The sequence below is a fragment of the Bemisia tabaci genome, chromosome 7 (assembly GCF_918797505.1).
Source record: "Bemisia tabaci chromosome 7, PGI_BMITA_v3".
NCBI classification, from domain to species: Eukaryota; Metazoa; Arthropoda; class Insecta; order Hemiptera; family Aleyrodidae; genus Bemisia; species Bemisia tabaci.
The window spans coordinates 11,933,694-11,946,145 of NC_092799.1; the positions used below are offsets into that span (position 1 = coordinate 11,933,694).

The 12,452-nt window shown below is 37.4% G+C and overlaps 1 protein-coding gene across 1 annotated transcript; it reads left to right on the top strand.

Moving 5' to 3' along the window:
* Window positions 1–484: 484 nt before the first annotated feature.
* LOC140225172 (piggyBac transposable element-derived protein 4-like) lies at window positions 485–9,565 on the top strand. The gene has a single exon (XM_072303035.1). It carries the CDS (start codon window positions 8,317–8,319, stop codon window positions 9,559–9,561), a length of 1,245 nt encoding a protein of 414 aa, XP_072159136.1. The 5' UTR covers window positions 485–8,316; the 3' UTR covers window positions 9,562–9,565.
* Window positions 9,566–12,452: the final 2,887 nt, after the last annotated feature.

The following is a 12,452-nucleotide window of genomic DNA, read 5'->3' on the forward strand; positions in this document are numbered from 1 at the left end:
ACTGCCAATTTTTACCAGGGTAACTAAAGCGGCTTCGGAACACGAACGGTTGCATCTAGGCGCTCTAGTCTAAATAGTTATTGGTATTGTAGCCTGCGGGCCGATTATTGAAACTGATAGACAAAGAAGACATAGGGAGTATAGAGCGATCCTACTGGTTGACATGATTGGATCTTATAGTCTAAGGAAGAAAATGATGGACTAACTGTTAGGTTTCTCGTGGGTTGCCGTTAGTTAGTCCATTACCTACCTCCCATGCCCATTGCCACCACCCACTTCCACCAATAGGATCCCTCCAAATCCCTTTTGTCGTCTTTGTCTATAGCTTTGTCCATCAGTTTCAATAATCTGCCCGCAGATGTGGTAGCTCATCCTATGTGATCATCCTTGATCATCAAAAGTGATCTAGGAGTCAACTTCTTACATTTATATCATGAGGTATCATTAATTTTCTTTCATATTTCATGAAAAAATAAATCAAAGCAAAAGAAGTAAAACAAAACACAATTTTTATTATTCAACAATTCAAAGGCAACAGTATTAATCGAACATTCTGCGCGTTTTTTTTTTTTTAAATTTAAAACAAACTTTGAAAAAATAACATTTAAAGCAAATTGCTTCGTACATAGTAAGTGCTACTGCTACGTTCATAAAAACTGTCCTCTACTTCCAAGGGGCTGGATTCATTGTTTAATACATCTACAAGGAAAAGTCATTCCATCTCTTTTGCCGCCACGAGGACTAAGAAATTAGGAAATGGATCGTTTAAAGAAGAAATAGATTAAAATAGGTATCAACATCTGCTCCGCACCCTGATAAATAAAAAAAAACCGCTCAGCATCTGTCTATTTCAGGGTATGAATTACAGATATTGAAAACTTGTGCTCGGCGTGTCCCAACTGTGCAATTGTCAATTTTAAACCCAAAAAAAACCTAGGTACCGTGGCCAGAGGCCACTTTTCTATTAGAACAGTCCCACATTGATTTATTCGAGTTTAAGAGTGTTAAATGTTTTAACACCTGTGTTGCCTTCTCCAAGTGGCTACAAATAACATTAACTCCTGCCAGCACATACTCAGATATTGAAAGAGAACTACTTGGTATTTTTGCGATTCTGGGTCTCCCCAAAATTTTAGTAAGCGACAATGGTTGACCTTTTGACTCCACCGACTATGAAATTTTCTGTACAACATTTAACATTCAAAAATTACATTCATCGGCCTATTATGAATATGCCCAGTCTGGCAACTTTTGCAGCAGACTTAGGTCTCCTTTGAAGATTTTCTTCTAGATTCCATTTCGTACAACCTAGTTTTTGTTGCCGTTATAATAAATTTACCCTGAAAAATGCCTTGTTGCACAGCCCAGAATCAAACGGCCTAGCCGAGAGGGGGGCCCAAATTGCAAAAAGGGGTCTTGAAAAATGTTGATGCCCAACGAAAACTCCTTATCCTCACCCAATTCATCGGCTAACTTGTTACTCACTGTCAGCAAATTTTTATTTTATTATCGCAGCACGCCATCTACGCTACCTGGATGGTTTCGTAATGTTGAGGCTGAAAGTTACGTAGACATGATACATTGGAAGGATACTGTCCTCGCATCTCCAATTCTAAGAAATGTCTCCTCACAACAGATTTATGACTATTCATCTCAAGACATTTCGCCGATGTTACATATTCCAAAGTACCCTGCTCACACACAAAGCGTTGAAAGAATCGTTTCAAGAAGTATCAAAGGTCTCGAGACAAGTTAGTGGATTTAATGCCCGACACGGCTTGTTCCAAAGCAGAATTCTACATCGGAAAGAAATGCCAAAACTAAGAATTAGGGCAGATTATAAAGCTTCGAATTAGAACATTCATGTCTCCAATGCAGGTTGGGGAGGCACGGGAGGGACTCTATGCGCAATCACCTCGACCCTTTGCGCCTCCCCTGTTTTAGCTTTTGATGTTTTTGCGGAATGCATATGTTAGCACCTCCAATTACTTCCCGCTTCTTTTTATTATTTTAATTGCACTTTATTAGCCTGTGATACTACTTTGCCACGCATACGCGTGGTACAATTGTCTAGGTAAAGAAGAAGCCGTCGCGACGACTCGGAAATTACCAAAGAGAGCTAATGCTCTTTTAATATTTTGTTCAGATTTTATCTACATTTTATCCACATTTTAACAATTTTTTACTGCCTTTTAACTTTGAAACAATATGATATGTCATCAGTAAATGAGCCGCCCTCTTACGCCAGAAATTATCAGCCTAGATGATTCGTTTGAACTTGTTGCAAATTTATCAACTGAAGGATCTCATGTTTTACTACCTCAGCCCCCCCCCCCCCCCCCCCCCTCCCTCCTCTCGATTTTTTCAATCTTCCGAGGCGTTCAAACAGATTATTACACATCAAGCCTCCTGTGTATGCACTTACAAAGAAGCGGGAAGTAATTGGAGGTGCTAACAGTGTGAGGTCAATAATTCTGTTGCTAACCGAAGTCTCTGTTGCTAACTGAATTCTTTCCCTCGCCTTTCTTGATGAGTCACCTCAAATCAATAACGTAGGCGCCGAAATTCTTCATGCGATGTCGAATTCATGTCCTGCGCTGTCAAGCGTCCGAGATGTCCTCAGCAAATCTCGATGCGCTCTTGACTCAATCTTATTTTATCCTTCTTACTTAAAGCATCTCTGCTCCAAACCCAGGGTTGTGCCCTCAAGCACTATGCCACAATTTAGTGGTTTCGATTGAGTCTCGTTAAGGCTCCGGTTACAATTTAGTAACTGCGACGGAGTTTCGTTACAACTCAAACCTCGACGGTGTTACGTACAACACAAATAGTCCGAGTACTTTACACTCACTTCGTTTTACACGCGTTAAGTGTTAATTCGGTGGTAACACGTAAGTTACATTCGGACGCGTACGTTACACGCAAATTCGACCGCGTTCGTTACACGCAAATCCGGCCGCGTACGTTACACGCAAAACTTCAACATCTTCAGTTTATGGTGCGCTAAGGTAAAACATCTCATCATCCTAAAAATCCTTCATTATTTCCCATATCTTTCCTCTACCAATTTTTCCACTCCAACTATCATACTAAAATTTCCGTAACCAATTTATCTGTAAATTCATTAATTGTAACTCCATTTTTCTTGTAATATCTGTTATACTAAATCTGTTATTTTCCTCAATATACATAGCCGAAAGACTTCAAACGTACTGAGTCCGACTCTTCATTTAATTTCCCTTGAATTCCTTATCTAGAATAAATTAGGTAAGAAGGTGAAAGTTGTTTTGGTTGCAGTTCATTTCAATCCATCATAAATTTCTATTAAACTCATCATATTAATTAAAGGCAACCCAAACATCTTCTCACATTGGTGGAGGCGCAGTTTTCCTTAAGTACCTCTCGCAACTAAAAAAGAACTTAAACCCCCCCCCCCCCCATTAATCCAAAATTTTTTTTTTTTACTTTCTTCAAAAATCTCCACCAACTACCTCTCATAACTAAAAAAAAATCCCCTCCACAAAACCTTTTTTGTCCCCTTGACTAAAAGCTCCATAACTGAAAACCTAAAGATTTAATAATTCATTCTCTTTTTATCAACTTCTTTTTCTTTCTATTTTATTTTTAACCTTTTATTTTTATATCCCTTCAGATTATTTGTAAAAATAACCGAAATTTATTCAAAGCCGGTTGTTCTACATAATTTTCATTGCTTCTTTTCATCTCTATTTTTTTTAAAAAAATTTATTTTCCTTTTCTCTTTTCTCAAAATTTTGTAAAATAGCCACCTCACCAGGGTTTATGGGAAAGTTGGTTCTACTCCAAGCAGAACGCGACAAGTACTGTCCACGATTTTCTTGATTATTAATTTAATCCTGAAATAGACGAAACTAGCCCCGAGCCAGCTATCTTACACAATTTTTTTTTTCTCCCTTTCCTTTCTTTCTCTCAAACTCTTGAACTTTTACACTTTTTAACTTTTATTACTCTATTACTTAATTACCAACACTGACCAATTTTAATTTACTTTTTTTTTCATTTCTCAGAATTTTGTAAAATAGCTACCTCACCAGGGTTTATGGGAAAGTTGGTTCTGCTCCATTCAGAACGCGACAAGTACTGTCCATGATTTTCTTGATTATTAATTTAATCCTGAAATAGACGAAACTAGCCCCGAGCCAGTTATTTTGCATACTTCTTTTTCTCAACCTGATTGCTGACAAACCTGACTCTTACCGAACAAAGGTATACTATTTTGGCTGAAAGATCCCTTAGTTGGCGTTCATTTGACCAAATTACCTGAGTTCAGACTTTACAACTTTCACTCAGACGAACAAAGGTATACTATTTTGGCTGAAAGATCCCTTAGTTGGCGTTCATTTGACCAAATTACCTGAGTTCAGACCTTACAACTTTCACTCAGACGAACAAAGGTATACTATTTTGGCTGAAAGATCCCTTAGTTGGCGTTCATTTGACCAAATTACCTGAGTTCAGACTTTACAACTTTCACTCAGACGAACAAAGGTATACTATTTTGGCTGAAAGATCCCTTAGTTGGCGTTCATTTGACCAAATTACCTGAGTTCAGACTTTACAACTTTCACTCAGACGAACAAAGGTATACTATTTTGGCTGAAAGATCCCTTAGTTGGCGTTCATTTGACCAAATTACCTGAGTTCAGACTTTACAACTTTCACTCAGACGAACAAAGGTATACTATTTTGGCTGAAAGATCCCTTAGCTGGCGTTCATTTGACCAAATTACCTGAGTTCAGACTTTACAACTTTCACTCAGACGAACAAAGGTATACTATTTTGGCTGAAAGATCCCTTAGTTGGCGTTCATTTGACCAAACTACCTGAGTTCAGACATTTTAACTACTACCAAAACGAACAAAGGTATACTACGTTGGCTGACAGTATCCCTTAACTGGCGTTCATTAGCCAAACTACCTGAGTTCAGACATTTTAACGCTTAAATATTCTCGTCTGCCATCACAATTTTTTCACACAAATTTTACTATTTTTAGTAACTCCCTTAACTGCAAAATTTTAAGAAACACAATTTTTACAATAATTGTTTCCATTCTTAGTGAAGAACTTCTAGTTACCAACTTTTTGGTTAAAAAAGGTAATTTTTATACTTAATCATAACTCCACTATCTTTCTATCAGTAAACTTCGTGATCGATCGTACCCATCCTTCACTTGAACTCACACTACAGCCCGCGATACTTCCCCCCTCCCCCACCCCCTATAATCTCGATTAAACAGTTAACATCTATGGATCCTTCTATTCAAAATTTCAACCTTACTTCTGACAAATGCTGCATACCATTTTTAACAAATGATTTTTCTCTGTCAAATTGGAAACAAATCTTCACACACCATAACCACATCGCATTTTTAGAGGAAAAATGTTCTGCAAATTTCCATGATTATGCTACAGAAGTTGAAAGATTATTCCTTCATGCCATTACTAATAATCTCCCACTGACTTATAGCCTCTTTCGCCAAGCTCGTGAGAACATTCCCTTATTTTGGCCCTGGACTAAAGTCAAATTTTCACAAAAGGACCAACTTCAACAAAATTTAGAAATATTAAATACCCTTGAACATAAAATTCATGTTTACTTTTTACCTTATACCTCTTAACATCTACTAACTTCCTTCTTTCAAAATTTTGTATAACATAACTTTAACCTTCTACCTCCCCCGCTCAACTCAACTATTGATTTTTTTTCATATCTTCCTCTCAATTTACCCTCATCCCATTCATTCGTCACTCACACAGTCATAAATCCCAATCTGCATCTATTGTCTCAATCTTCCTAAGCGCATCCTACACCCTCCATTTCTCCTCCTCCTCATACCACCACATTAATACATTACCCATATTCACTCCCTTCCATTCAACCGATCACACCCTCTAACCTTCCTTGTTCATCCCTTTCTGCTACCGTCACATCACCCAAAATCGCCACCACAAACCAAAAAGAGCCTCATTCTGCTCTCAACGCCCGTTCAGTGCACACACAACTCAGCAATCACGCTGCAATGGATACTCCCGTAACTGTACCTACGTTCTGGGATGAGCTCCCGCTCGCCGACATATTAAACCCAAAGTTAGACCGCCTCCATTCAGACGTCTTAAACCGACGCGCTCGAATTTGTCTGGAAAAACAACATCTCCGATCGGCCCTTGAAAATCTGTACATACAGATCTTCAAAACGTTCTTCATCGAGTATTTACTCAGAAACCGAACCCCGGATACAGCCCTTTTCATCAAAGTACGAAACCACTTTGGATTCCCACTACCCAAATCTTCATACGAATCCGATGAAGATTTCGAAAATAGAATTCTCCACCATACAGAAACGGATATCTTATATCAACTTCATACAAATGCCACAAGACGCCGCACCGAAGACTCCGAAAAACATGTACTAGAGTCCATTAAATTTCTTTTTATGTAATGTTTATACCAATTTAGTTATAAGTCACAATGTATCTTTTTCTTCATTTTTCTACTTGGGGGGCATCTTTTTCTTCCTTTCCACTTGTGTAACCTTTTCTATGTGTTTATAAAAAAAAAAAAAAAAAAAAAAAAAAAAAAAAATATACAAAACAAAAAAAAGTAAACCGAAAAGAGTGAGTTGAGTGTAAAACAAAACAAAAAACAAAATAACTTATCACGTACGCCCAGAATCTAAATCCCCCAACTCACTTCATGTCCGATTTTTCTCTGTTCCATGGTTGCCAAGTTCATTTTACCCTACAATTATTCTTCAAATACATACATTTGTCAATACCCCACCTCATTCCCCCTGGATCATTGTCCCTTGTAACTGCAATGTAGTCACATCTATCACATATTTATCTTCCTTTATTCCTATAAACTTTCTCTTTCTTACACATTTCGCCCTTGTAACCCTTTTTTTTTTTTTTTTTTTTTTTTTTTTTCCTCTTTTAAATCCTTCCAGATTCCTGTGCATCTACAATCATGCAATCCAAAAGCTTTGTCAATTATCATTTAGACTTGATGTTCAGCTTGTTTGACGTAAATCACAGCACCCCACCTGTCAAAATAGAGATTCACTTCCCACCAACTGATATGTCCTTTCAAAATACAATTTTTGATAGATGCATCAGAATTTTGTCAGAAAACCCAACATTGTCATGCTTACTCACGGCTAACACCATCAACCTCGTACACGAAAACAAATATTCACTGCAACTACTTCTCATTGCAGATACTAGTTTTAAAATTTCCATATGCCTTTGTGAAAATAACATGGAATTTACGGAATCTCTTGAAACTTTTCTCTTAAATATTTTTCTTGTAAAAAACATTCTTTTAACCCTTTGAGTACCACGCCCGAGAATACTCGGGTTGCGGAAAGCCACCGTCACAGACCACGCCCGAGTATTCTCGTGCTGCGGCTCGCGTTCGTATTTCCCGCTCTAGCTCCCTTGTTTTTCAATGAAATTGAGCATACAGCATATGCATTCTGTCGGCAAGGATATGAACTACATCTTTATCTTATCCTTGACAGAGAGCGCCACTATCGGTTCTCAGGAATCCAGTGTGAAAGATGAGAGTCACACGCATGAGATTCGTAAACAAGCTAGTCTAACCTCGTTCAGTCTTTGCGTGTTTTTGCCGAATGTTTGGCCGTTTATGGTGCGACTTTTTGAGTGTTTACTGGCCTTGTGTGTCAATCGTTTTACTGTTTCGTAATGGAGTCTCTAAAAGACTCTGAAATTCAAGAGATAATAACTCAAAACGAAAGTGAGGATGAAGACAATACAGATTTCGCGGATGATTTAGAATCTAGAGATGACAGTGAGCCCGATATAGAGATTGATAATGGTCTTGATGGAGTTCAATATTGTCTAAATGATATGGCACCTCATCTTGACGATGTGCAATCTCATTTTGAAGAAAATGCTGAGCTTCCTGTCCCAGAATTTGTTTTTGACCCGGCAAATGTGAAGTGGAAACGTCGGGGTAAGTTCAAGCCAAAACCTTATCAGTTTACTGAAGATAACCCAGGCTACCAGTCTACTCTAACTGAGCATTCTACAGAGTTGGATTTTTTCAAAGAGATTGTGTCCCCTGACATTGTGCAGAAAATTGCAGACGAGACTAATAGTTTCCAACAGTTTGTTGGTGACCAGGCTCCGCTCGGTAGGGTTTCCGAACACAGTTCAGTGAACCTTTGGAAAGACATTGATGTCAGTGAGCTGTATCTCTTCCTTGGACTTTGGTTTTTAATTGCTGTGCATGGCTTGAATGACATGAAAGAAGCATGGTCCACAAGATCCATTTTACACATCCAATCTTTTCTCAGCTAATGTCAAGAAACAGATTCCTTGCTATTGTGCGCTTCCTTCATTTCTCGTCTAATTTAGATCAAACTAACGGAGACCGTATGTTCAAAATTCGCAGTGTTCTTGATTACATTAGGGCTAAATTCAAGGCATTATATAAGCCTGGTCAGAATATATGTATTGATGAAAGTCTACTGCTTTTTAAGGGAAGGCTCTCTTTCAAACAGTACATAAAGACAAAGAGAGCACGGTGGGGCATCAAGTTCTATAAGTTGTGCGACAGCCTCAGCGGGTACATTGTGGACTTCCTGCTCTACCTAGGTTCTAAGACGGAATACACAGACAATTACAAAGCCGGCAAATCTGGATGTGTGGTAATGACATTAATGCAGCCGTACTTAGGGAAGGGATATAATTTATTTACGGATAATTTTTATACCAGCCCGACTCTTTGCCAAATCCTTCGGTTTAAAAATACTAATTTATGTGGCACCGTCAAATCCAACAGGCAAGGTATGCCACGTTTTGTGGTGAAGCAGAAAAAACTCAGAAACTCATCAGGAAAAAAACCTCCTAAAGTTGTAAAACTGGAGAGAGGAGAAATGCAAGAAAGACATACAGAGAATATGATGGTCGTGCGGTACATGGACAAGAGAGAAGTCCTCATGTTGACGTCCATGGACCAATTTGACAGCACATTGGTGCAAAAAAAGAATAGGCAGGACCAATTTAAACCCTCTTGCGTTGTCAATTACAATAAGAACATGGGTGCTGTTGATAAGACGGACATGCTGTTGAGTAGCATTGAGAGTGCTCGCAAGACCATAAAATGGTACAAAAAGGTTTTTTTTCACTTGATGGACTTATCTGTGTTAAATGCTCATGTTTTGTACAAAACTGTGACCAAAAAGAAGATATCTCTTCACAACTTCAGACTGAATCTTATAGAACAACTCATTGAAGAGCACAAAGTAGCAAATTTAACTCCTAAAGGTGGCAGGAAGTCCTCTGAGATGCCAACAAGATTGATTGATAGGCATTTTCCGTCACAAATTCCTCCAAATCCAAAGAAGCAAGCCCCGACTAGAGTATGTCATGTCTGTTCCAACTCACTTCTTCATCCCAGAAAGAGAAAAGAAAGTAGGATTGAATGCAGTGACTGTGGTGTTGCTTTGTGCATGGTTCCTTGTTTCAAGGAGTATCACACCCTCAAAAAATTTTAATGTTCTTTTTTATAATTGCCTCGGTACTTTAATCACTTTACCTATCATCTGGTATGGTGTTTTATACTAAAACTTGTTGCCCTTTTATGTGAAACAATGTTTCTCAACAGCATGGAGTTGCTCAGTAATTATTAGTTACCAGTAAATATATTTATAGCCTGGGCTTCAAATTTCCAGGTTCGTTTTTTTTTCGCAAAAATTTTCCATTTTAAAAGTTTTGATAATTTTTTTAATAAATTTAAGTAATGTTTAAAAAAATCTACTGCCATTTCTTCAATCTCACAACTATCATGATACCTCTGAAAAAATTTCAAGTCGATTGGACCATAAATTTGCAGGCAACGGGAAGTTCTATGAAACTAGTACAAAATTGCATGTTCTCCCATTCCTAACCCGGTCTAGGGGGGTGCGCGGCCGTACTCCTAGCGCGGCCCTCAAAGGGTTAAACGAGAATTTTTGTACTACACTTGTATTAGAATTCCAACATTCATATTTCCTTTATAAACAGATACTCCAAGCCAAATTAGTTTCACTAATCACACATTCCGCTTATCAATTATGGAGTTTCCCAAATTCCTTACTGATTAAGAAAAATTTTCAAAACTACTACGTCATAACTTTTACTCATACCACAAATTCTTGTCCCATCTGTAACTCGTAACCTTGTAATCCGTGGAATTTTCCTGCCCATTTGGCAACTTCTTGTACCAACCCCCTTCTCATTTAAGCGCATCGTTCTGTTCACCAATTTTACGACGTTTTTATTGCACTTTCGTCTCCCTGCTGCACATGCAGCCCCTGCAACTGTCATTCCATTCACCCTCATTCTTGTTATCTAACCTCCACTTCTATCTTTCAGATGTGGGACGAACCTGAAATATTCAATCAATGTCAATTTCTTTACTGTAAGAAACTTATCTTACACACTGACACATGGTGTTATGACCACAGAGTTTTAGAAGCACATTTCTCATCAGCTCTCGAAAATTATGAATCTTCATATGTCATTCACCTCCTAACGCATGATTTAGCCATTCCGCAGCATTGGATTCATAAAATTATCTCTTATATTCGTAAAAATCCTTTTGTTCTCAATTTACATGAATTACGAGCACGAAAATTGTACATTAAATTATTTCATAGAAGTAACTATACTATCGATTTCCGTGCTTACAGAAATAAATTACTAGCTCAACTTTTATACTATAAAAGTGAATATTATGTTTTAAATAACTTAAAAGCACCATTTCTTTTTAAGCTATATTGGCTTTATTTAAGCGACTACACTGATTGGCACACAAATCCCAAAGATTACATATCTGTTTACACCCATACATACTTAGATTTACATCAATATATTCGGCCCAAACCATATTCATGCAATTCCTCCCTATCTCTTAATTTATGTAACAACCTAAGTCACTCGCCCTCCTCAAACGAATCAGTTTACTCCCCTCTTAATCCGGCAATTCCGTCACTGTCCTTCATGTTCCTAAAACGAGAACTTAAACTTAGGACCCAACCCAATTTAGACTGGCTATTTGATCTTACAACTCCCTTTTATTTTAGCACCATCTTTGACATTCAGCACACTGACCCCATCCCAATCCCCACATGAACACCCTTATGTCACTCACTCATTTCTCACCTCACTTCGATGTTATTCACTCATATAATCACCAATTGTACATGCTTCTTATATATTTTAACCCTTATATGCATATTCCCCTTACTTATAATGTACATACACTTTAATTACTTCTATGTCACCTATATATGTCTATCTACACCTACTTTTAAATTACCTCAATTTTTGCTGTAACTTTTAACTCTGTATACTCTATTTTACGTATTTATTCATGTATGACCACTTACCTGTATCATGACCCTTATATGCACCTATCTACTTACTCATATATTCATGTTCACTCATATTAGCTACTGTAAGACCCTTCTACCCACCTATCTACTATTATATTTACTTATTTTATGCTTATTTTCTCTTCCCATTTTGCTTTCTCATTTGTACTGCGAATTTTTACTATTACCCTCTTCTATACTCTATATATGTCTATTTACTCCCTATATATAATCTTCATGTATCTGTTCGTCCTAAAACTTGCTTGCACATTCTAGTCTCATATTCTTCTGCACTCTATACTTACATACTGCTGTCTAATTTTACTTATTCTCTACCACTGTATGCCCCTTATCTACATTTTATACATACTCTCATTGTACCCCCCCCCTCCCCTATATTATTTATTAGCGTATTTTTAAGCGTATATAGTCTATATTCTTATGTTTATACTCCTTTAGTATCAAATCCCTCTTCATTTAACAAACATTTCATATATGCCTAATTGCATTTTGTATATACTCTCATTGTACCCCCCCCCCCCCCCCCCTCCTCTATATAATTTGTCAACGTATTTTAAGTCTATATAGTCTATATTCTTATATTTGTACTTCTCTTGGTGTCAACATTTCTTTCATTTAACAATATCTCATATATGCTTAACTATAATACTCTCATTGTACCCCCCCCTCCCCTATATTATTTATTGGCATATCTTTAAGTATATATAGTCTATATTCGTATATTTATACTTCTTTTGGTGTCAACATCTCTTTCATTTAACAAGAACTCATATATGCTTAACTATAATACTCTCATTGTACCCCCCCCCCCCCTCCCCTATCTTATTTATTGGCGTATCTTTAAGTCTATATAGTCTATATTCGCATATTTATACTTCTTTTGTTGTCATAATCTCCTTCTTTCACCAAATATCTCATATGTGCATATCTACATTTGTACATACTCTCATTGCACCCTCCCCCCTATTGAATTTATCCGCAATCCTTAAGCTATATAGTCTATATCCTTA

What these genes read in the sequence shown, in the direction of transcription:
- LOC140225172 (XM_072303035.1), top strand. Translation starts at nt 8,317, where the DNA reads ATGGTCCACAAGATCCATTTTACACATCCAATCTTTTCTCAGCTAATG.